The 26,684-nt window shown below is 45.1% G+C and overlaps 1 protein-coding gene across 1 annotated transcript in view; it reads left to right on the top strand.

Annotated features, from left to right (window-relative positions):
- The first annotated feature begins 2,703 nt into the window (after window positions 1-2,703).
- Window positions 2,704-26,684, top strand: part of LOC142258709 (uncharacterized) — a 243,094-nt gene continuing 219,113 nt past the window's right edge. Inside the window, 2 exon segments of the mRNA XM_075331327.1 lie at window positions 2,704-2,800; window positions 9,688-12,708. Of these exon segments, the coding sequence (XP_075187442.1) occupies window positions 2,722-2,800; window positions 9,688-12,708 (3,100 nt within the window). The 5' untranslated portion in view covers window positions 2,704-2,721.

Here is a 26,684-nt window from a genome sequence, read left to right as displayed (position 1 = left end):
AGCTGATCGCTCACAGAAGCCGGCAGCCGGATGATCAGCTGATCGCTCACAGAAGCCGGCAGCCGGATGATCAGCTGATCGCTCACAGAAGCCGGCAGCCGGATGATCAGCTGATCGCTCACAGGAGCCGGCAGCCGGGTGATCAGCTGATTGCTCACAGAAGCCGGCAGCCGGGTGATCAGCTGATCGCTCACAGAAGCCGGCAGCCAGGTGATCAGCTGATCGTTCGTCCGCCGAGAGAGACCTTGATTTGAATAATTAAACACAAGATTTGACCATGCGCAGGGAAATCAAAAGGATTCCACTGATCAAAAAACGTTACATGCTGCGTTCCTGCCACCCGATGGTCAGTCGTTCCATGACTTATCAGTCGCGCTGCGGATGCAACGCAATGGCATCAGTCACAATCCACCGCTCATACAAGTCTATGGGAAACAATGGAATCCGCCAAACGGATTGTGTTGTTTATCAGAGCGGCGGATTGTGACGGATACTAAATAGCGGAAATGTGAACATAGCCTAATGAGTGTGCAGAGGGTGGGAAGAGGGCGGGGCTGGACAGTGAGGCCGGGTGGGGCCAGCTCTCACTGTGAGGTTCGGCATAGGAAGATTTCAAGTTTGGTTGAGCTGAAGGTAAATAACCACATTTGTCACCCATTGAAATCAATGAGGGCATCAAAAAGGCAAGGAAAAATGCATGCTATCAAATTGGTGCATTTGGCATGCATTTTGCATGCGTTTTACCTGCGGTTTTGTCAACAGAAACGCAGCTCACCAACTTAGTTCCATAATGACAAAATCAATGCTGGAGAGAATTTGACATGTCGGTGCCTGTGTTGGTTTCTCTTTCTCCCCAAGCAGTACATACTCGCCTATCACGGCTGTCACACTGCTCCCCCGCCTCTCATCTTCTTTCGGACCCGCTCATTAGCCTCATACATATTGACTCCTCCCCCGTCTGTGATTGGTTGCAGTCAGAGAGTCAAGCAACCAATCACAGCCACGGTGAACGTGTCTACATAGAGCGACTCTCTTCAGTGCTGTACTATCAGTGGAGGAGGACTCGAACTGTGACAGCAAACACCTGAGTGATGGCACCGCTGACACTCGGGTGGTTTGCTGTGACAGCTGGAGGACATCAGGCTTCAACCGCAGTGAACCCGTGATGTCATTGCTGCGACACCCGCCGTACTGTGGGAGCCGTAGCTGTGATGTCAGGGATTCACCCTAGTTTATTCTGATCGCTGCGTCTCTGTCCACACTCACAGCTGGCAGCCATGCTGTATGAGCGCTGGCTGTGACAGGACAGGGATGTAGCAGAGCTGGAAGCGTCGTGGGACCTCGTGTGGATTACTTCGGACCTCGAGGGGTGTTGTGGGGGTTAATAAACTGGTGAAATAGGGTGGCTTTTTATTTCAAATAAAGGATTTTTTGGCTGTTTTGATGTGATGTGGGGTGTCTCATAGACGCATAACATCACTAACCTAGGGCTTAGTGGCAGCTATGGTCTGCCATTAACCCCTTATTACCCCGATAGCCACCGCACCAGGGCAACTGAAGGAGCCGGTTCCAACGCCAGAATTGGCGCATCTTATGGATATGCCACTTTTAGGGCGGCTGTGGGCTGCTATTGTTAGGCTGGAAAGGGCCAAATAACGATGGCCCTTTCCACCCTAATATTATCAGCCCCCAGTTGCCTGCTGCACCTTGGCTGGTATTAAAAAAATGAGGAGATCCCATGTCATTATTTTTTTTTTTTTTTTTTAATAAATCAAATCCTAAAAAAAAAAAAGTGTGCGATCCCCTCTATTTTTCATAACTAGCCAAGGTACAGCAGACAGCTGAGGATTGCAGCTGCTGCTGTTCCTGTACTGTATATGAAAAATGGGGGGACCCCATGTTTTTTTACCCCCCGCCCCCCCACCAAAATAAAACAAAACAGCTAACCAAGCTGGCTATTCCTCTATCAAGCTATTGTTATTTCTTTCTATGTATTCTTTCTGTTCTTTCTTATCTAATCTAAATGTTCTTATTATCTATCTATCCATCTAGCTATTCTTTCTATTTTTTACTATCTATCATGTATTCTAGCTATCTATCCATTATCCTTTCCTATCATATTTCGTTTCTCCTTCAAAAAAAGCTGTGAGAAAAAACGCACTAAAAACGCACCTACATTACAAGCGTTTTTGGGACATTTCCAAGCTCACTCTGACAAGGTGCAGTTTAGGTTGCAGTTTGTGTGCAGAAAAAACTGCAGCGTGCGCATGTAGCCTTATATTACAATACAGCACAGAATAGCTTGCAAAAAATGTTTGCGCTTATGTCGGACAACTCCTTTAAAGTAAAAAAAATTGAATAAAACTAATGTACCTCAAAAAGAAAGCTTTCAAAAATATAGCATTGACTAAAACTATTCTAAAATGAGGGAAAAATAAGCATTAGGGCGTCCAAATTGTGAAGACAAAACAATGAAGGAAATCCCAATGTCATAATGTACCACACTAAGTGGATCCTGCCACGTCTGCTTCTATCCCTGCTGAACTGACTCTGGGGCAGCACGGGGGATATAGGAGGCGTAGAGGCCATGCATGGATTGGTCTCAGGTGTCATACGGCCTTGGTAGCAGAAGCGTCCATCTAGAACCTTCCACATGACTTTTCCTTCTGTCCGTGACTTTTACATTATTTATTTTACAGCTTTGAAATTCAGGGAGAAAATATGCAGAACGCTGCAGACACAATGGAAAAAGGAGAAATGGATGTGCGGGGTGATGAACGGAGTAGAGACCTTTCCACAGGTAACCCTCCTCAGTGAAGAGTCACCATTAAATAACAAAGAGAACAGTCACATTCCCAGCTGCAAGGAGAAAATAAAGTTACATTTTCCCTGCTGCTGCTTGTATACAGTTACCAATGCAGTGCGGGAAACAGTAACAGTTACCGCTCACAGGCTGTGAGCCAACGAACAAGAGGGTTGAGTACTGGGCACTCACTATATAGTGAGTGGTGACTGTTTCAGCCTCTCCCACTGTGCTGGTGACTGAAAGTGAGCAGCTGCTGGGAGAATGTAACTGCATTTTCTCCTTGCAGACACTCCCGTGCCAAGCTGGTAATTTGTTGAGCGTCAGCTCAACTGTCCAATCTGAAACTGGGAGGTGCTTGGTTTCTTCAGGGGGTTCCCTGTTGTGAGTGATTGATCAGTTACTTAGCTGAGTAGTTAGTCCCAAAACCATGGTATCACGGAGGTGCCGGGGTAACTGGAGAAGGGACCCCCCAAAATGGGCCCTCAGACTAGGGATCTTGTGCTGTCCCTTTTTCCAGGGGTAGGCTTGATGGTATCCAGGTCTGGACTGCCAGCGTAACACTAACTCCTGTCCAAACCCTGATCTAACACCCCCTCCCCCCCCACCGGGAAAGGAGATGCAAACCCCACAAAGGATCGCCACAAAGACCGGAATCACAGGAGCATAAACTGAAGGTATCATCTGCAGTAACAAGTAATATCTCAAACCTTAAATAGGGAGAACACAGCTCAATAGAAATTAGCCTCCCTCTCAAGGAGCCACAAACCACTCCACAGGACTGGAGAACAGTGTAAAAGACTCAGCTGAAGCTGAGCAGCTAGTTTCAGGTTGCTTGTGAACAGTCCGTCGCGGCTCCCTGCGAACGTGGGCCTCGGTTATCTATGCTGTGTTCTGATCTATACCTGCCAGACCTTGGACCTCCTCTGACCATCCATTTGCCCATATCCGCTATCCTCCTGATATTCTGACCCCAGAGCTGACTATGCCTTTGTCTTTTCCCTTAGTTCACGGCATGCTCTCTTTGTATCTGACCCCAGAACATTTGATAACCCTGCCTCACGGCTTGTCCGTGCAGTGACTAGCGTCACACACTGTTCTAATAAATCAGATAGATATCATTTAAATGCTAGGTACTCAGATTACCACTATATCTGCAGGTAAATAGTATTTTTGTAGCTGCCAGGTTTTCTTTAACTCCTTCTCGATATGTAACATATTATTAGATCCTATTACTTCTTGAGGGCTCAAAAGCGGAGTATCCATTATTGCCAGCAGATGATGTCTATTCAGTTATTCAGTGGAGGTAAGCTTCACCGGCTGATGTTAACTTTTCGATCTTTGACAGCAGCATTTGCAGCTCGCAGCCTATGGGGTACAATTTTCCACATATCCAACGCCCCCAGCAACATTTATCATTGGGTGCATATGGGTCGCTGTAATAGCTGTGGGTTTGCTAAAGACTCCTTGCCCTATATAAGGGTACTCCTATGATCTCCACACCTAGATACATTCCTTCAGTGGTGTAGATTTCAAAATGAGATAATTTTTGGGGTGTTTCCACTGTTTAGGCACATCAAGGGCTTTACAAACGTGACATGACATCCTCTATTTCAGTCAATTTTGTTCTCCAAAAGTCAAATTGTGCTCCTTCCCTTCTGAGTCCTGCCGTTGACCCAAGCAATAGTTTTACACCATATATGGGCTATCAGCGTACACATGAGAATTGCACAACAGAATTACTGTATATGGTTCATTTCCTCATCTTACCCTTGAGAAAATGAAAATTTGTGGGAAAAATTAAAATCTTTATTTTTTTCCTTCCACATTGCTTTAATTTCTGTGATGCATCTAAAGTGTACTTTGGCATTGCATTACTGCTGTATGAATATTACAAAAAAGGGATAAATACATTGCTAACATGAAAAATGAGTAAAAAGACCTAGGCATTGCATTACTGCTTCAGAGATATTTGCAAAGAGAGATTCTTAGCTTATGTATTGGCCAATCCATATGAGCCCGATAACCTCGACAAGGTGATCTCATTATATTGGGAACCTAACCTTAAATGCCTCTGTGTGATTAAAAATCTGCATGTCTGCTTCTTGGCTAAATAAGATGGTGGACACACCCTGGCTATAGGGTGGAGTGCTTGGTCAGGTGCTTGTCAAGGTTATCGGTCTTACATGGATTGGTCAATACATAAACTAAAAAATTGTTTAAAAGAACTGAAGTCCTCAGTGGTTGATACCTTTTTAATGGCTAACTGAAAAGATGGAACTAAAGACACTTCTGAAGAAACGTGCACAACTGGACAGCGACATATTTTTCTTATCCAAATGCAAAAAGGAGAATCTGATCCCCCAAAGGACTCTGGATTACAAACCCAATTCTACATACCTACAATACCCATTATGCACAAAACCTTTGTCACAGGACTTCTGAGAGACTAAAGCCTGCTGTATACGTTGCAATTTCGCATACGATATCGTATGCGATTTGCAACGCCCCCATCGTATGTGCGGCACGTTCAATTTGTTGAACGTGCCGCACAAACGATTAACCCCCGTCACACATACTTACCTTCCATACGACCTCGATGTGGCCGGCGAACGTCCACTTCCTGGAGTGGGAGGGACGTTAGGCGTCACATCGACGTCACGCGGCAGCCAGCCAATAGATGCGGAGGGGCGGAGCTCAGCGAGACGTAAACATCCCACCCACCTCCTTCCTTCCGCGTTGCTGGCCGGGAGCCGCAGGACGCAGGTAAGATCTGTTAATCGTTCCCGGGGTGTCACACACTGCGATGTGTGCTACCCCGGGTACGATGAACAATCTGACGTTCAATTCTAGAGAAATGAACGACGTGCGTGCGATGAACGTTTTAACGTTCAATCGCACGTACCTGTCACACGCTACAACATAGCTTACGATGCCGGATGTGCGTCACTTACGACGTGACCCCACCGACACATCGTAAGATATATTGTAGCGTGTAAAGCGGGCTTAAGGAACCACCTTTTGCATGTCTTCTACAGCATCAAGAGTAAAATCCAGAGGGAATTTGAAACACAAAGGAAGACACTTCCAGAAAGCACAGAGCAAAAAGTACAATAATACTACTACAGACTACAAACTCTTCTGATCCACAACAAGGAAAAGAAACTACATAGACTGCGCCTCAATTCTGGACTTAATACAAACAGGTTGAGAACAAAGCTAAAACCTGACAACTTGGACAACCACTCCATTCAAGACACAAAAGCATCTAACTGTGTTATCAATCTCTCGGATTATAAAGGAAAGAAAGTGGAACTTGCTGTGCTTTCTAGGGTACTCTCATTTTGTCCTAGACAAAACTGAACTCTGCAGCAACATGGAAGATTACTTCAGGAGACTACGTCTGAGGGAATATTTTAACGATGCAGATGTTTCAGAATCCACCCAGACTGAAGGAAGACGGATCTTTACAACCAGGAAAAGGACAGATTGGACACCTCCACCAGAACACAACCCTTATTTGGATAACTATATAGACCCTTTCAGACATTTGGTAAAATCCACTATCCTAGACACACACAGGAGGCAACGATCCAATATCAGTGCCCAGGAAAGAAGGGCCATAAAATCTTTGAAAACCAACAAAGAAATCATTATTAAACCTGCAGACAAGGGGGGTGCAATAGTCATGATAAACAAATCAGACTACATGAATGAAGCACGTAGACAACTGATAGACACACGCTACTATAAAAAATTGGAGTCTGACCTTACACAGGACTATTATAAGGAACTTAAGAAGTTGGTCTCTTGTCTGCCTGACATATCCTCAACAGCTGATGAACTGATACCGGTAAGTCCAAGAATAGGCACATTCTACATGCTTCCCAAAATTCACAAATCTGGAAATCCAGGAAGACCCATCATTTCATGTGTGGGCACTGGGCACCCTCAATGAACAAGTCTCTGGATGGTAGAGGGTATCCTTAAACCCGTGGTAAGGGATACATCCAGGACACTACTGACCTATTGAGAAAACTATCAGCAATAGGTTCTCTACTACAGGGAACCATCCTTTCCACCATGGATGTGGAATCCTTGTACTCTAATATTCCACACCAGGATGGATTGAATGCCTGCAAAGTCTTCCTGGAAAATACAGGAACTGATGCCGATTCTGTAGTGAAGCTTACAAAATTCATCCTCACCCATAATTACTTTGCATTTGACAATAAGATATATCTACAGGAGACTGGGACTGCAGTGGGAAGCAAAATGGCACCACAATATGCAAATCTTTTCATGGCCAAGCTTGAGAGTGACTTTTCATCCTTTTGTCCTATCAGGCCTCTGGCCTCCTACCGTTACATTGACGATATTTTAATCATCTGGACAGAGTCTGAGGAGCAGCTGAAGACCTTCCATGAACACTTTAATCCGTTTCATCCCACCATCAACCTAACACTCAACTACTCCTGCACTGAAATCAACTTCTTGGACACCATCATTAAACTACGGAACAATGAAATAGACATCCCTGTAGAAGAAGCCAATTGACCGTCCAACATACCTGAAATGGGACAGTTTTCATCCAAAACACATAGCCTGGCTGTATATAATAGTTTATCAGGTACAATTGGATATGTTCCAACAGTACAGATAAAGACAATCACCTTGAGGGCCTCAGAAAGACCTTTATGAATCAAGGCTACCACTTAAGAACCATTGAAAACCAGATTACAAGAGCCATGAGAATATCAAGAAACCATCTCCTACATTATAAAACTAAAGAAGAAAACAACTGGGTCCCTCTTGCAATCACTTTCCACATCTGGAGGTGTTAAGAGGAGCTACACGGAAACTACAACCATTAGTGCAAAAAGATGCCCAGTTAAAATCTATTTTTCCAGCCCCCCCACTTCTGTGTTTTAGACAGCCCCCAAATCTAAAGGCCCCGTCACACTAAGCAACATCGCTAGCAACATCGCTGGTAACGAACAACTTTTGTGACGTTGCTAGCGATGTTGCTGTGTGTGACATCCAGCAACAACCTGGCCCCTGCTGTGAGGTCGTTGGTTGTTGCTGAATGTCCTGGGCCATTTTTTAGTTGTTGCTGTCCTGCTGTGAAGCACAGATCGCTGTGTGTGACAGCGAGACAGCAACAACTAATGTGCAGTGAGCAGGGAGCCAGCTTCTGCTGAGGCTGGTAACTAATGTAAACATCGGGTAACCAAGAAGCCCTGTCCTTGGTTACCCGATATTTACCTTTGATACCAGCCTCCTCCGCTCTCACTGCCTGTGCTGCCGGCTCCTGCTCTGTGCACAGATAGCTGCAGCACACATCAGGCAATTAACCCGATGTGTGCTGTAACTAGGAGAGCAAGGAGCCAGCGCTCAGTGTGCGCTGCTCCCTGCTCTGTGCACATTTAGCTGCAGCACACATCGGGTTAATTAACCTGATGTGTGCTGTAACTAGGAGACTGGGGGTGGTCACTGGTTGCTGGTGAGCTCACCAGCAACTCGTGTAGCCACGCTCCAGCGATCCCTGCCAGGTCAGGTTGCTGGTGGGATCGCTGGAGCGTCGCAGTTTGACAGCTCACCAGCAACCTCCTAGCAACTTACCAGCGATCCCTATCGTTGTTGGGATCGCTGGTAAGTTGCTTAGTGTGACTGGACCTTAAGAAGCTTCATTGTCAGAAGCTCCCTGTCCTCTCCAACAACTACAAGAACACTTCCCTTCAACCAGAAAAAAATGTAAGACCTGTCCATTTATATTGACAACGGACAAGATAAAGATTCCCAGATCACATCAGGACTACAAGATCCCATTTATCTTCAGCTGCACCACAACCAATGTGGTGTACTTAATTATATGTACTAAATGTCCAACTGGGGTCTGTATGTAGGGGAGACAGGACAACAGCTCAGGACAAGGATGAATTCTCACCGCCACATTATTAGAGAAAAAAGGATAGATCTACCTGTGGCCAAACATTTTTGTAACCCAGACCACAGCATCATGGACATGAAATTGCTGGTATTGAAAGGTAACTTCAAGTCCCAGAGAGATAGGAGACTATGGGAGTACAAACTTATGATGACCTTTGACACATTCAGAGCAGGACTGATGATTGTGTCTCATGGATTCATGTCTTTTTACATCAATTAAGAGATGTGCTCCTCAGACCATCCAGGGGCAAAACTTTCACACTGAACTGCAGCAATATTTATGGCCACAACAGTTTGTCCTCTTGCCATAGTGATAGTTCTGCTTCACATAACTTGTTTTATTTACTGCCCCATTCTATGTCCTGTTGTGTATAAATATGTGACTCTTCAGATTGTGTTATATTGAGCCTGAAGAAGAGACCTGAGTAGTCTCGAAAGCTTGCTATTATTACCATCTTTTCAGTTAGCCATTAAAAGGTATCAAGCACTGAGGACTTCAGTTCTTTTAAACAATTTTTTTTCTCTACTGGCTAACACGGTACAAAGATCTATTTTACCTGTACATAAACGAAGAATCTCACTTTGCAAATATCTCTAAAGCAGTAATGCAATGCCTATGTCGTTTTACTCGTTTTTCTCATTACCTATGTATTAATCCCTTTTTTCTAATATTTCTACAGCAGTAATGCAATGCCAAAGTATCCTTATATTATTGAGTGCCACTGGATATGCTTTTGTAGATATGTTTTATTGAATGTCGTTTTGAGCACTTAGAAGGGTGCAGTTTTTAAAATGTCATTTTGGGTATTTACTGTCACATAGGCCTTTTAAAGTAGAACACTACACACTTTGGAATTTGTATGGATTTATGTGTGTCTGTGTATGTTTGAGGTTATATTATTAAAAGCTTATAACTTCAATTTTATTTATGGCAGATGACTGTACCAGGAGTCCCACACAGAATGCTAAGGGAAGTGAAAGTAACAAAGAAGCAAAGCCATATTCATGTTCAGAATGTGAGAAATGTTTTTCTAAGAAATCAAATCTCATTACACATGAGAGAATTCACACAGGAGTGAAGCCATATTCATGTTCAGAATGTGGGAAATGTTTTGCTTGGAAATCACTTCTTATTAGACATGAGAGAATTCACACAGGAGAGAAGCCTTATTCATGTGCAGAATGTGGGAAATGTTTTTCTCTGAAATCAAATCTTGTTACACATGAGAGAATTCACACAGTAGAGAAGCCATATTCATGTTCAGAATGTGAGAAATGTTTTGCTCATAAATTGGCTTTCATTACACATGAGAGAAATCACACAGGAGAGAAGCCATATTCATGTTCAGAATGTGGGAAATGTTTTGCTCAGAAATCACATCTTGTTACACATGAGAGAATTCACACAGGAGAGAAGCCATATTCATGTTCAGAATGTGGGAAATGTTTTAATCGGAAATCAAATCTTATTACACATGAGAGAATTCACACAGGAGAGAAGCCATATTCATGTTCAGTATGTGGGAAATGTTTTGCTCAGAAATCAGATCATGTTACACATGAGAGAATTCACACAGCAGTGAAGCCATATTCATGTTCAGAATGTGGGAAATGTTTTGCTTGGAAATCACTTCTTATTAGACATGAGAGAATTCACACAGGAGAGAAGCCTTATTCATGTGCAGAATGTGGGAAATGTTTTTCTCTGAAATCAAATTATGTTACACATGAGAGAATTCACACAGGAGAGAAGCCATATTCATGTTCAGAATGTGAGAAATGTTTTGCTCATAAATTGGCTCTCATTACACATGAGAGAAATCACACAGGAGAGAAGCCATATTCATGTTCAGAATGTGGGAAATGTTTTGCTCAGAAATCAGATCTTGTTACACATGAGAGAATTCACGCAGGAGTGAAGCCATATTCATGTTCAGAATGTGGGAAATGTTTTGCTCAGAAATCAGATCTTGTTACACATGAGAGAATTCACACAGGAGAGAAGCCATATTCATGTTCAGAATGTGGGAAATGTTTTAATTGGAAATCAAATCTTATTACACATGAGAGAATTCACACAGGAGAGAAGCCATATTCATGTTCAGAATGTGGGAAATGTTTTAATCAGAAATCAAATCTTATTACACATGAGAGAATTCACACAGGAGAGAAGCTATATTCATGTTCAGAATGTGGGAAATGTTTTGCTCAGAAATCAGATCGTGTTACACATGAGAGAATTCACACAGGAGAGAAGCCATATTCATGTTCAGTATGTGGGAAATGTTTTGCTCAGAAATCAGATCGTGTTACACATGAGAGAATTCACACAGGAGAGAAGCCATATTCATGTTCAGAATGTGGGAAATGTTTTGCTGTAAAACCAAATCTTGTTCAACATTTGAGAATTCACACAGGAGAGAAGCCATATTCATGTTCAGAATGTGAGAAATGTTTTGTTTTAAAACCAAATCTTGTTAAACATTTGAGAATTCACACAGGAGAGAAGCCATATTCATGTACAGAATGTGGGAAATGTTTTAATTGGAAATCAAATCTTATTACACATGAGAGAATTCACACAGGAGAGAAGCCATATTCATGTTCAGAATGTGGGAAATGTTTTAATCAGAAATCAAATCTTATTACACATGAGAGAATTCACACAGGAGAGAAGCTATATTCATGTTCAGAATGTGGGAAATGTTTTGCTCAGAAATCAGATCGTGTTACACATGAGAGAATTCACACAGGAGAGAAGCCATATTCATGTTCAGTATGTGGGAAATGTTTTGCTCAGAAATCAGATCGTGTTACACATGAGAGAATTCACACAGGAGAGAAGCCATATTCATGTTCAGAATGTGGGAAATGTTTTGCTGTAAAACCAAATCTTGTTCAACATTTGAGAATTCACACAGGAGAGAAGCCATATTCATGTTCAGAATGTGAGAAATGTTTTGTTTTAAAACCAAATCTTGTTAAACATTTGAGAATTCACACAGGAGAGAAGCCATATTCATGTACAGAATGTGGGAAATGTTTTGCTCAGAAATCAGATCTTGTTACACATGAGAGAATTCACACAGGAGAGAAAACATATTCATGTGCAGAATGTGGGAAATGTTTTGATCGGAAATCAAGTCTTGTTACACATGAGAGAATTCACACAGGAGAGAAGCCATATTCATGTTCAGAATGTGAGAAATGTTTTGCTCATAAATTGGCTCTCATTACACATGAGAGAAATCACACAGGAGAGAAGCCATATTCATGTTCAGAATGTGGGAAATTTTTTTCTAAGAAATCAGATCTTGTTACACATGAGAGAATTCACACAGGAGAGAAGCCATATTCATGTTCAGAATGTGGGAAATGTTTTGCTCAGAAATCAGATCTTGTTACACATGAGAGAATTCACACAGGAGAGAAGCCATATTCATGTTCAGAATGTGGGAAATGTTTTGCTCAGAAATCACATCTTGTTACACATGAGAGAATTCACACAGGAGAGAAGCCATATTCATGTTCAGAATGTGGGAAATGTTTTAATTGGAAATCAAATCTTATTACACATGAGACCATTCACACAGGAGAGAAGCCATATTCATGTTCAGTATGTGGGAAATGTTTTGCTCAGAAATCAGATCGTGTTACACATGAGAGAATTCACACAGGAGAGAAGCCATATTCATGTTCAGAATGTGGGAAATGTTTTGCTGTAAAACCAAATCTTGTTCAACATTTGAGAATTCACACAGGAGAGAAGCCATATTCATGTACAGAATGTGAGAAATGTTTTGCTCAGAAATCAGATCTTGTTACACATGAGAGAATTCACACAGGAGAGAAGCCATATTCATGTTCAGAATGTGGGAAATGTTTTGCTCGGAAATCACTTTTTATTAGACATGAGAGAATTCACACAGGAGAGAAGCCTTATTCATGTGCAGAATGTGGGAAATGTTTTGCTTGGAAATCACTTCTTATTAGACATGAGAGAATTCACACAGGAGTGAAGCCATAGTCATTAATAGATTGTCTGTTTTAGTAAATAGTAAAAGTCTATTAATTTCTGTTAATAAAGAGTTCATTTTATGTCATTACGGTTGTGTACTTTTTATAATGGATCATTTAAAAATAAAATAAAAAATAAATCTTTATTTTTATATAGCGCTAACATATTCCGCAGCGCTTTTCATACATCAGGAACACTGTCCCCATTGGGGCTCCCAATCTAAGGTCCCTATCTTTATGTCTTTGGAATGTGGGAGGAAACCGGAGTACCCAGAGGAAACCCACGCAAACACGCGGAGAACATACAAACTCGTTGCAATTGTTGTCCTTGTTGGGATTCGAACCCAGGACCCCAGTGCTGCAAGACTGCAGTGCTAACCACTGAGCCACCGTGCCGCCTGTTTACAAATTATCTTTTTACACATTTTTAATTTGATAGATTTTTTTTTTTTGTTATAGCCAAGCTGTACGCTTTATTCATCCATTTGTATATTGCTTGAATGAGAGCAGAATCCATTTTGTTAAATCTACACTCCATTTTGTCTTTGTGTAAGAGCCTGTACCGTGTCTCCCCTGGTGTAATGCAGCAGAGACCCCTCTGTTTACTTTAGATAAGGACTTGTATAGTTTCAATTTCTTTGTTAAAAGTGAAGTTCAGGAATGTGAAACTAAGGCTAGGTTCGCACACTGCGTCTTTTTGAAGCTGCGTTTTTGTGCGTTTTTGGCCGCTAAAACGCACAAAAACGCACCTGCGTCGAAAAAACGCGGCAAAAAATGCACGCGTTTTGCCGCGATTTGGTGCGTTTTTTTTGCTGCGTTTTGCTGCGTTTTTGCTCACTGCGTCCTTATGCGTTTTTTATCAGTGAACAAAAAAAAAAGGTCTGTCATTTCCTTCTTCAATGTGTTCTTCATTCTCCACTAGTGTATGCAGAAGAGCAGACAGCTGCAGAACTACAAGGCTCAGCATACTCCATCCAATAGTGTATGCAGGAGAGCAGACAGCAGCTGTCGAACTACAAGGCTCAGCATCCTCCTTCCAGGACTGTATGCAGGATTTCTTTGCCCCCGCCAAACAAAAAAAATGACGTGGGCTTCGCCATATTTTTGTATGCTAGCCGGGTACTGCAGGCAGGGACGGGCTGCCCCCAACCCCCAGCTGCCTATTTGTACCCGGCTGGGAACCAAAAATATAGGGAAGCCCTTTTTTTTAAATTATTTCATGAATTTCATGAAATAATTTTAAAAAAAAAATGACGTGAGGTTCACCCAATTTTTGAGTCCAGCCGGGTACAACTAGGCAGCTGGGGATTGGAATCCACAGTGCAGGGTGCCAATGCTTTCTGGGCACCCCCGCTGTGAATTGCAGTCCCGCAGCCACCCCAGAAAATGGCGCTTTCATAGAAGCGCCATCTTCTGGCGCTGTATCCAACTCTTCCAGCTGCCCTGATGCCGGCTGGCTCGCAGGGTAATAATGGGGTTAGGGCTAACTGTATAGCTGGCCCTAAGCCCGAAATTCATGGTGTCACGCCAATATTAGACATGGCCACCATGAATTTCTAGTAAAGATAAAAAAAAAACAACACACAGAAAAATATTTTTATTAGAAATAAAACACAACACAATTAGTGACTCCATCTTTATTGAAATAAAGAACCCCCCCCTCCGCAGTAATCCTGGGTCAGGGTCCCGCGCCGTCCAATCTGGATCCAATATCATCTGATCGGTTTGCTGGAAGGCAAAGCGATCAGATGATGTGTCAGGATCCCATCACACATCAGCTGATTGTATAAAAGCCAATTATACAATCAGCAGATGCATCGGTGCAAAAAAAAAAAAAATAATACTCACTTATGTGCTGATTACCGGCAGCTCCTGCAGCGATGGGGCGGGAGTCTGATCCTGTCCGATCGCTGCAGCAGCTGCCGGTAATCAGGGATGAAGTCTCCTGCCGCATCCGCTGATACCGGCCGGGCGCCCGCGTCACCGCGATACTTACGATCACCTGATGCGTCAGGTGACTGCATCAGGTGATCCATCGCCAGGTCCTGCATCCATCGGAGGTTTCCCGGCCGTCTGCACACAGCCGGAGCGGGGGTGGCGATACCGTGAGAGGAGATGGGAGCGGGCATGGCACCGGGAGTCTGCAGACAGGTGAGTATAACTTTTTTTTTTTTCTACTGTTAACTTTTGTTTTCGCAGCCGCTTCCACCTCCCGCCCAGACATGGCGCCGCACGGCAGCATACATGCACAGGACTGGAGGTGGAAGCGGTGGTGACGGTACCGGGAGGATTCACGCTTCTGTATATACTGACAGAAGGAATCCTCTGACTGTACACGTCACTTTACTACCCACCTCCTGCGTTTATAGCTGCGTTTTTGGTCTTAGAAACGCAGCTATTTGCGTTTCTCATTGCGTCTTTCAACATCCCATTGAACTCAATGGATGAAAAGCGCAGTGAAAAACGCGGGAATAATTGACATGCTGCGTTTTTGTGGCACCACAAAAACGCAGCTGAAAAAAAACAGATGTGTGCGGACAGCAAAAATGAAAACTCATAGACTTTGCTGGGGAAGCAAAGTCCTGCAGTTTTGAGGCCAAAAACGCACCCGAAAAACACGCAAAAACGCCGCGAAAAACGCACTGTGCGCACATAGCCTAAAAGTTTATATAGTCTTATTGAAATTAGTGATGATGATGTAATCTTTTATTTGTTTGAGACAAAGGGAGAGCTACTTCTGATACTTTATTGTTTCAGAGGGGTGTCTTCTATACATACATACATGATCTTTATAATTTAATTAGGACCACTCACGCAAAATCTTATATGTCCCATGCTGATTGGCAACAATAAATCTGGTGCCTGAACAGCGACCCACTATTTCTGAGAACCACTGATCCAACCACCTTGCCTTCCTCAGAAAGACAACTCAAGTTGTATCAAAAGGTAAGAAGCTTATTCTCACAATATTTGAATTTGATACGTGGACAATTTAGCAAATTTTCCCACCTGCAAAGAATGGAGAGGGCTGTAATTTTTATTGTAGGTAACTTCAACTGTGACAGAATAAAGAAACAATACAGAAAATTACATTGCATGATCTTTAAATAATGAATTTAGATTTTATTATGTTAAATAAGTATTTGATACAATGGAAATACAGCACTTAGCAATTGGTACAGAAACCTTTGTTTGCAGTTAGGCTAGTTTCACACTTGCGTTGAACGGCATCCGTTGCATTGCGTTGTGTGACGGATGCCTTGCAAATAGTGTGATAATAAAGGCAACGGATTTGTCACGAACAGCCGGGGAAGTCACTCAGAAATCCGCAGCTGTTCACTGATTTGTCACACACGACTACTCTCTAGCGCCCCCCTTGTCTGCAGGCCACTTTTGGTACTGCAGGACAATGCATAAGATGGGGCTGCTGAGCTGATAATGCCAAATATTGGAGGTCTCACAGCAAGGGTAAATGTATATATCCACGATTCCTGCTAATGGAATATTTATATACCTCGGTACCCTTAATGATAGCACTCCAATAATTCTATGCAATAGAATTACGCTGCCACCACCCAGACTTTCTACAGGTAGCTGGGGACCCGTTTCAGATAGCATAAGGCCCTTCGGGTTTTTGGATTCGTATATAAAGGATAAGGAAAGAAACTTACATTTTTTATATATTTAATCCGAAAATAGGCAATGTTTAAAGAATATACAAGAATTTACAAAAGGGAACAATACACATTATGGCATAGACAGTTACATTAAAATAAAAGGTATAAAAGTGAAACTTACTAAGCTTGTGCCATAGAAGTGACGTCTGCTTAGGGAGTGGAGGGAACTCCAAGAGAAGAAGATGTTATAATCGGCCAGCATCACCCTTCATGATGCCCTATAAAGTACTGACAGACTGGCCCCCCGAGAGGGCCAGTTCCTATTATGCCTTAGGTGACCCCCCTTCTCTGTGACATTATTTTACAATCTTTGTGGGCTGTGCTTGAGATGGTTACAAAGCTTCTTAATTCTAGGATTTTTCATATCTTTGCTCCCGGGCCACTCAGGTGCAAGATATTAGCGTCATATTTAATATCTCGATTTTTCATTTACATTGATACCAAACACAACGCCTCTAGTACAATTTTACTGGACAATACTAATTTTTCGTGATTCCAGCGATTCCCCGGTAGAACTAGACGGTGCGTTGGGCTCAGCACTCCACAGGAATTCTGGAGATATGTTTTTCATTTTTCTGGCATTAATACAGCCCTTAAAACCTGCTTTGGAAGTTTTCCCGCCAATATAACAAAGAATTGTCTTTCTCTGAATCTTTTGGCTTTAGTTCTACCATTACCCAAAGTCATAAATACCTTAAGCTTCCAGGCCAATCAGATAATCGTCATGACGACCTGTGGCTGGTGAAGAAGAGGAGGGGGATGAAGACCCCTCAACAGTTCTACATGACAGGATTCCTGTGAAATAACGCGTTGCGTTAACTTTTCTAGCCGAGAGAGAGCGCCCCCATCATCACGGCACACGCAGGCACTACCACACTCATGATCTCCGCACACGCAGGCACTATCGCACCCATCATCACCGCACACCCACAGGCATTACCTCAGTGACGTCCCTGCTGACAGCGCAACTCAGTTCAGTTACTGCGTGGAGCTGACAGAGAGCGGTCGTGTTCTATGGCTGCTCCTGTCAGCTTCATGTAGCAGAGCTGGATGCGTCGCGGGACCTCGTGGATTACGCTGGACCTGGAAAGGTATTTGGGGGATTTTAATAAAGTGGGGAAAGAGGGTGTTTTTTGTCTTTTATTCCAAATAAAGTATTTTTTCGGGTTTATGTGTTTATGTACTTTCACTTACAGGCTAATTATGGAATGTGTCTCATAGACGCCTGCCATGATTAACCTAGGACAGTGATGGCGAACCTATGGCACGCGTGCCACCAGGGGCACGCTGAGCCCATTCTGCTGGCACGCGTGCTGTCGCCCGATCCTGCAGCTCCTCCTCTCCCAGGCTGCAGGTGTGTTGCCTAGGAGACGGAGGAGCGTCAGAGAGCAGCGCCGGTGTCGTCTGCTGGCTGCGTGGGATCTGAAGACCCAGCGGCGCGCAGCGGGGGAGGGGTGCAGGAAGGTAAGTTGTGTGTTGCTTTTTTTTTTTTTATAACTCGTGTGCGGCTGTGCCAAGGTGGGGATGGGGGGGGAAGCGCCAGCATGGGGTGGGGGAACGCACATGCCAGGGTGGGGTGGAGGAGGAGGAACGCACATGCCAGCATGGGGTGGGGGAGGGGGAACGCACATGCCAGCGGGGGGTGGGGGAACGCACATGCCAGCATGGGGTGGGAGAACACACATGCCAGCATGGGGTGGGGGAGGGGGAATGCACATGCCAGCATGGGGTGGGGGAGGGGGAACGCACATGCCAGCATGGGGTGGGGGAGGGGGAACGCACGATTCCCTGAAAATTGCCCACAGGAAAATTGCCCACAGGAAAAATGCCCACAGGAAAAATGCCCACATGGAAAATTGCCCACACGGAAAATTGCACACATGGAATATTGCCCACATGGAAAATTGCGCACACAGAAAATCGCCAATTCCAGCATCACAATGTTTCAGATCTATGATATTTGAGGTGCAAGGTGAGGATGTTCACATGATAGGTGATAAACTTGTGATTTACAGTTGACCTAGTGCAAAACTGCAAAAATGCTGAAGATCTGTGGTTTGTAGCAACAGTCTGTCATTATCAGCTATAGATAGATACAGTCTGCTCTCATCTCTCACTGATTCTGCCTTAGGATACTTTATACTTGCGTTGAACGGCATCCGTCACAATGCGTTGTGTGACGCATGTCACGGATGCGTTGTAAATAGTGTGATATAAAGGCAACAGATTCCTGTGAAATAACACGTTGCATTAAGCCAAGAGAGAGCCCCCCATCATCACTGCACACACCCCAGCACTACCGCACTCATCATGATCACTGCACACACCCCGGCACTACCGCACTCCTCATCATCACTGCACACACCCCGACACTACCGCACTCATCATCATCACCGCACACACCCTGGCACTACCGCACCTATCACCGCACACACTACCGCACCTATCATCACCGCACCCACTACCGCACTCATCATCATCACTGCACACACCCCGGCACTACCGCACTCATCATCATCACCGCACACACGCAGGCACTACTGCACTCATCATTATCACTTCACACACGCAGGCACTACCGCACTCATCATCACCGCATACACACCAGCACTACCGCTCCCTTCGTCACCGCACACATTACCTCAGTGACGTCCCCGCTGACAGCGTGACTCACTTCAGTTGCTGCCTGGAGCTGACAGAGTGGCGGTGTTCTATGGCCGTTCCTGTCAGCTTCATGTAGCAGAGCTGGATGCGTCGCGGGACCTTGTGTGGATTACGCCGGACCTGGAGGGGTATTTGGGGATTAATTATAACCAAGAAATTGTATAGTGATAGGAGTCAATATGAAGAAAACCAAAAAGAAAATACTGCTAAAAAGGTACTTTATTCTAATCAAATATTAAAAGCTATGAGTATAAAAACAATGCTTATACATAATAATTACAATAATACGTTTTAAGTGGGTGTAGAAGAGTGGTAGATCCGATTAGTGGGGATAGTGCTGTTTGTTTGCTATTCTCCAATAAACTAAGATAAGGAGATTGGGGGATGAAATATCTATCCCTCCCTTTCACCTACCTACCAGCGGAGGTGCACCATAAATTATTGGGTACCCCCCGCTCCACGTCGTCTCTCCCTAATATCTCCCTGCAACTAATCAGTTACGCACGGGAGACCCACCACCAGGAAAAATAGTCGTGCAAATAGTCACAATAAGTAGTTCAGGCATATATAGGTATATTATAGCCACTTATAGATATTATATAGATCTCAGACCAAAAAATTATTTGTTATATATATATATGGATGTAAAATCCCAGCAGGGAATAACTTATCTGCCGAGACCATCCAGTACTCTCTCCCGACGCGTTTCCCCCCTGTATTTTTCTAGGGGTTCATCAGGGGAATGATCCGAGGTAGATCTCTAAGAAAAATACAACATATCCATAGTATAATATAATATCTTGTTCTATTTCAAAAATCTAAAAGGTTCTCAAAGAGAAAGTGGAACCACTAATAATAGTGTATGATGGGGACATACCTTGTAGCTTTATAAATGACGGTCAAGAAACAGTGTGGAATCAGCCGCCCATAATAGGGTTAATCATTCGATGCGTAATGAATGGCTGCTTTCAGAGTTCTGCATGTCCCATAATGTCGACTATCATATACTGCGGCTTCCCTTATCCATCACTGTCTTATAAGTGATTTAAGTTCTTACCGTTCCCGCCTCCCAGTTTCGCTCCGGAAGTGCTTGATATGTCACTTCCGCATCCGCTCACTGGGACTGCATCGCGACGCACCACGGCGACCAACCGGAAATGACCGGGAGGTCACTTCCGCAACTGCGCAGTACGGTGCGTTCCATTGGTTTCTAGCCGGAAGCGGTCATCCAGCGTCACTTCCGGTACGCGGCTTCTCCATTCCTCCCCATCATCCTGCGTTCCAAAATGTCTAGGAAGCAGCCAATGACATCACTTCCAGTGTACGATTCTTATAGACCTCCCCACACATACTGCATTCAACAGTACCGAGCCGGAGATAGCTAAATAGCATTAATTCCACCTTACAAATTCTCCAGTCCTCAATGTATCTCCTCAAAGCCATATGGTTTTATCATGCCTTCCAGGACATGTGAAAAATATATGTCCCGGTGCCTTATGAGTTGTTACTATGGGGAAGATTATAAGTATTTCCATCTATTAAACCCCATATATGCCACACAAAAGGTGATGGCCCACTATCTAGGAAGGCAATCTATTTTCAATTATCTAGGAGTACTTAGGAGGCAATTAGATAATACGGAGGTCTAATCTCAAAGAGAACCTATCACCTAAATGCACAGAATTAAATTACATACATATATTAAAATTCTGACACGAATTTCTACTGTCAGACAAAACAACATGACAAAATTATCAAAATTAGCCTGGCTATACTTGTAAATATGATACCTCTCGGGTATAGCAACATACATTAGGGCTCATATGACAATTCTAAATAAAGCTGGTGTAACTGAGAACCTCATTAAGTCCTTTTGGACTGACTGTATCAAGTAAAAATGTCCACCGTGCCTCTCTCTGAAGGATTTTAATATCCCAATTACCTTTCCTGATTGGCCTAGGGACGACTTCGATTCCCTGGAATCGTATACTTTTTAGATCTCCTTGATGACACATGTTCACATGTCTCGCTATAGGCGTGTCGCGTTTGTGAATTATATCACCTATATGTTCTCCTATGCGGACACGTAACTGGCGTTTTGTCTTGCCAATATAACTCAGCGGGCATGTACACGTGCACCTATACACTAGCCCCTCTGTCCGGCAGTTGGCAAAGTCCCTAATATAAAAAACTCTTCCCGATTGATGATTACTGAAGGTTTAATTCTGATCAATAAAGGGACAGAACTTACAAGACCCACACCTAAAAGTTCCATGGGGCTTTCTTTCTAGCCATGAACCTGGTGCTTTTTCTGCCACATAGTGGCTATGTACTACATAGTCTTTGATAGTCTTGCCTCTTCTGTAAGTAACGCTCGGATGAGGTGTGATGTAATCACAAATATCGGGGTCCGATCTTAAAATCCCCCAATGTCGTCTTAGTATGTGCATGATCTTGGTATTTTAATCATCATATGAACCAATCAGTCTGGTAATATTTTCTTGTTCCGGTTTAGGTTTAGGACTTAGCAATGTAGCCCTGTATTTGGGGATTAACAAAGTGGTGAAAGAGGGTGGTTTTCATTCTTTTATTCCAAATAAAGTATTTTTTCGGGTGTATGTGTTTATTTACTTTCACTTACAGGTTAATCATTGTGGTTGTCTCATAGACACCTGCCATGATTAACCTAGGACTTAGTGGCAGCTATGGGCTGATGCCATTAACTCCTTATTACCTCGATTTGCCACTGCACCAGGGCAATTCGGGATGAGCAGGGTAGAGTCCCGGGACTGTCGCATCTAATGGATGCGGCAATTCCGGGCGGCTGCTGGCTGATATTGTTGGGCTGGGGGGCTCCCCATAACGTGGGGCTCCCCATCCTGAGATTACATTCTTTAAATGTGCGACTTTACCTTGGCTGGTATCAAAATTAGGGGGGACCGCATGCCGTTTTTTAAATTATTTATTGTACTGCACGATATAGACCTCCCACCGGCGGCTGAGATTGGTTGCAGTGAGACAGCTGTCACTCAGCATGGGGGCGGGTCTGACTGCAACCAATCATAGGCACTGGTGGGTGAGGGAAGCAGTGAATACTAGATGGAATAATGAGCGGCCAGAATTTTCAAAAGAGGAAAAGCCGCCGGAGCTTTGTGACAACTGTGCAGCGCCGCGCCCGTGATCGGTGAGTATGAGAGAGGGGGTGAGACCAGGAGTGATTTTAAACGATTTTGATCGTTCTGCTAGACATGCTGAGCATGCTCAGTATAACGTGACGGTATCCGTCAGTGGATTCCGCCGCTTAGCACATAGCGGCGGAATCCGCCACCATAGACAATCATTAGACACCTTGGCGGATTCCAACAGAGGTGCGTTATTTTAACGACCCAAAAAACGCTACATGTAGCATTTCCTCCGCTCGAGGCAGCGTCAAAATAACGACGCAGCATCGTCCAGCAGATGGAACGCAGACACTTGCGTTACAGTGCATTGTCAATACAAGTCTATGGTGAATAGCGCAGTGCGTTAACGGACTGCGCTATTCCCCATAGCGGCAGTTTGCGCTGAACGCAAGTGTGAAAGTAGCCTTACTCCTCCCACCAGCCTAAAACAGCAGCACATGCAGAACCAGCAGCAGTGTGATCCAGAGGAGCAATCACTACTATCTGTACTCACAAAAGTATAACTGTATTATCTGTTGAGTTACATGGGACTGCAAGTCACATCTAATACATTATCATCTCAGTGGGAGCCCACCAAAAGCAGGGTGCTGTTGGCAGAGATAGTTGGTCCTGAAATCCCCAAAGGCACAGCAGAAAGGTGAGACTGTCGCTTGTACGACCTCGTATTTGTGCTGTAAATGTATGATATGTTTTTTGCAGGGCCGCCATCAGAGCATGACTACTGTGACTGCTGTAGGGGGCCCAGTGAAGAGAGGGGGCCTGGACAGGCCAGGGGTAATTACTTAGCTTTGTTAAGCCCTGGGCAGGCCAGGCCTCCCCTCTTCACCGGGTCCCAGTCACAGCCGTAGCAAAGGGGCTCTGCTGTTTCAGCCACTGCGCACACACACACTGGTAAAACAAGGCCGGAAACAAGGCGCATGGAGCAGAGCAGGGAGGCGGCGCATCATCCCGCAGCCCATGTGATGAGGTCATCACTCTGCGCCTCATCACAGTGCTGCGGGCAACGCGGAGGTGGCGAGGACACGGCATCCGGCGGGGAAAGGTAGGCACTCGGTGAGCTGAACACCACCGGTGATGGGGGGCGGGGGCGCCCCTGCCTTGCTTTAGCTGAGGGGTTGGAACCACGGGCCTGCAATGACTTTTTCTGTGCCCCTGGGCAGTTTCCCGGGGGCCGCAGTGCTCCGGTGCTTACATACAAATGTGGTTGGGACTGTGTGAGCGGGTTTAGCTGTGTGCCTGGAGTCCCCCCTCTGTTGTGTGCCTGCTCTCCAGTGAGGTCAGCCCCCTAATGCTGTGTACAGCCCCCCCAATGCTGTGTGCAGTCCTCTAGTGCTGCATGTAGCCCCCTCAATGCTATGTGCAGCCCCTCCGGTGCTATGTGCAGCCCCCTAGCACTGTGTGCAAGCCCCCAGTGTTGTGTACATGCTCTCAGTGCTGTGTGCAGCCCACCCAATGCTGTGTGCATCCCCTTAGTTCTGTGTGCAGCCCCCAATGCTGTGTGCAGCCCCCCAGTGCTCTGTGCCACCCCCCCGTGCTCTGTTCTGCCCCCCCCCAGGGCTCTGTGCCACCCGCCAGTGCTCTGTACAGCTCCCCAGTGCTCTGTCTGTGCAGCCCCCTCCAGTGCGGTTTATCACCACCAGTGTTGTGTTCCGTCCAATGCTGTGTACCACCTCCAGTGTTGTTTGCTTCCCCTAGTGATGTCTGTACTCTGCAATTGCTGACCGTGCCACCCAGTGATGTCCATGCCCCCCCCCTAGTGATATCTGTGCCCCCTAGTGATGTCTGTGTCCCCCTAGGGATGTTCGTGCCAACCTAGGGATGTCTGTGCTCACCTAGGGATGTTTGTGCCTCCTTAGGGATGTCTGTGTACCCCTCTAGTGATGTCTGTGTACCCCTCTAGTGATGTCTGTGTACCCCACCTAGTGATGTCTGTGTACCCCCCTAGATGTCTGTGTATCCCCCTAGTGATGTCTGTGCGCCCCCCCTAGTGACGTTTGTAAAGTAATTTTTTTAGGGAAACACTTCTTTTTCTGGAACAACTTCAAGGGTGCTAACACTTTTGGCCGTGTGTATTTGTGTGTGTGTATGTATGTATGTATCTACAGCATATGTGTATATATATATATAATATCCAGAGTTGCCTGGGTTGGTAGCTGTCTCTCTCTCCCTCACTGTCCCTCTCTCCCAGCCTCACTCTGTCTCCCTGTCTGTCTCTGCCTCTTTCCCTGTCTGCCTCTTTCCCTCTCCCTATCTGTCTCTCTCCCTATCTGTCTCTCTCCCTATCTGTCTCTCTCCCTGTCTGCCTCTCTCCCTGTCTGCCTCTCTCTATTTGTCTCTTTCACTGTCTGTCTCTCTCTGTCTCTCTCTGTCTCTTTCTCTCTCTGTCTCGCTCTCTGTCTCCCCTCCGATATCATATTATCTCATACATAAGCTTCTTATACTAAGAATGTCCTTTGTTCCTATAGCAACCAATCACAGTTCCTATTAATGACCTGTAGCTCCCAGCTCTGTTGACTTTAATGGAGGCAGGATTTTTGGTGAAAAACTAAAGTGTGGGGTTAAATTTTCTCATAAAAACATAGTCTGACAGTCCCTGAATCACATGACGCATCTGGAAAATGTCGTGATTGTAAATGTGACGGTGCGGATTCCTTTAGCGGCCATACACACATAGATACATACAGCTTTATATATTAGATTATATATATATATGCACACACACACGTTTTTCCAAGCATGGCGTCAGGAGTGTGGAAGGTTTGAGGGGTGGAGGCAGAGCTGGGGTGCCACCTATATGGGGTCTCAAGGGGGCCCAAAAATTTTGCCAGTATGGGGTCCTGAAATTCCTAGTGGCGGGCCTGTGTTTTTGCAGTGGTGTAACTAGAGTCCAATGGGCCCCAGTGTGAAATTTGGACCTGCTCCCACCACTCACACATGTTTTTCACATGTATGGGCCCTTAGCATTCTAAGGGTGGCTTGCACACTACGACATTGCAGGTGCGATGTCGGTGGGGTCAAATCGAAAGTGACGCACATCCGGCGTCACTTGCAATGTCGTAGTGTGTAAAACCTTTTTGATACGATGAACAAGCGCAAAAGCTTCGTTATCATATCATCGGTGTATTCTCCGACATTTCCATAATGCCGGTGCATCGACAGGTACGATGTCGTTCCTCGTTCCTGCGGCAGCACACATCGCTGTGTGTAAAGCTGCAGGAGCGAGGAACATCTTCTACCTGCCTCCCGGCTGCAATGAGAGGGAAGGAGGTGGGCGGGATGGTTACATCGTGCTCATCTCCGCCCCCTCCGTTGCTATTGGCCGCCTGCCGTGTGACGTCGCTGTGACGCCGCACGGCCCGCGCCCTTAGGAAGGAGGCGGGTCGCCGGCCAGAGCGACGTCGCAGGACAGGTGAGTGCATGTGAAGCTGCCGTAGCGATAATGTTCACTACGGCAGCAATCACAAGATATCGCACGTACGACGGGGGCGGGGACTAACGCACTCGACCGCAGCATCGGCTTGCGATGTCGTAATGTGCAAAGCCCGCCTAACTTCTACCAAGACTTATGAACTGCCTCCCCTCCCCCTCCTGGTATATATGCCTATCATCCTGGTGAATATGTCCTCATCCTGGTATATATGTCCCAATGCTGGTATATAAGGTCCTCATCCTGGTATGTATGGTCCACGTTGTCTCCATCCTGGTATATATGCCCCCTTCCTGGTATATATGTTCCCATTCTGGTTTACATGGTCCCCAATCCTAGTGGGCATTCATGTCTGTTGGCAATTTTCTGTGAACATTTTTCACATATCATGTGAACATCCTCACCTTGCACCTCAAATATCATAGATCTGAAACTTTCTGATGCTGCAGTTGGCAATTTTCTGTGTGGGAAATTTTCCATGTGGGCAATTTTCTGTGTGGGCAACTTTCCGTGTGGGCAACTTTCCATGTGGGCAATTTTCCGTGTGGGCAATTTTCCATGTGGGCAATTTTCCATGTGGGCAATTTTCCGTGTGGGCAATTTTCCTGTGGGCAATTTTCATGTGGGCATTTTTCCTGTGGGCAATTTTCCTGTGGGCATTTTTCTGGTCACCGGAACGCACATGCCAGCATGGGGTGGGGGAGGGGGAACGCACATGCCAGCATGGGGTGGGGGAGGGGGAACGCACATGCCAGCATGGGGTGGGAGAACACACATGCCAGCATGGGGTGGGAGAACACACATGCCAGCATAGGGGGGATGACATGCATGCCAGGATGGGGGGGAAACATGCTTGCCAGGATGGGGAACAATGCATGCCAGGATGGGGAAACATGCATGGCAAGATGGGGAAAAATACATGCCAGGATGGAGGAAACATGCATGCCAGGATGGGGAAAACATGC

Source organism: Anomaloglossus baeobatrachus, assembly GCF_048569485.1.
Source record: "Anomaloglossus baeobatrachus isolate aAnoBae1 chromosome 3 unlocalized genomic scaffold, aAnoBae1.hap1 SUPER_3_unloc_1, whole genome shotgun sequence".
NCBI lineage: Eukaryota > Metazoa > Chordata > Amphibia > Anura > Aromobatidae > Anomaloglossus > Anomaloglossus baeobatrachus.
This window is presented reverse-complemented; position numbering and strand designations above follow the sequence as displayed.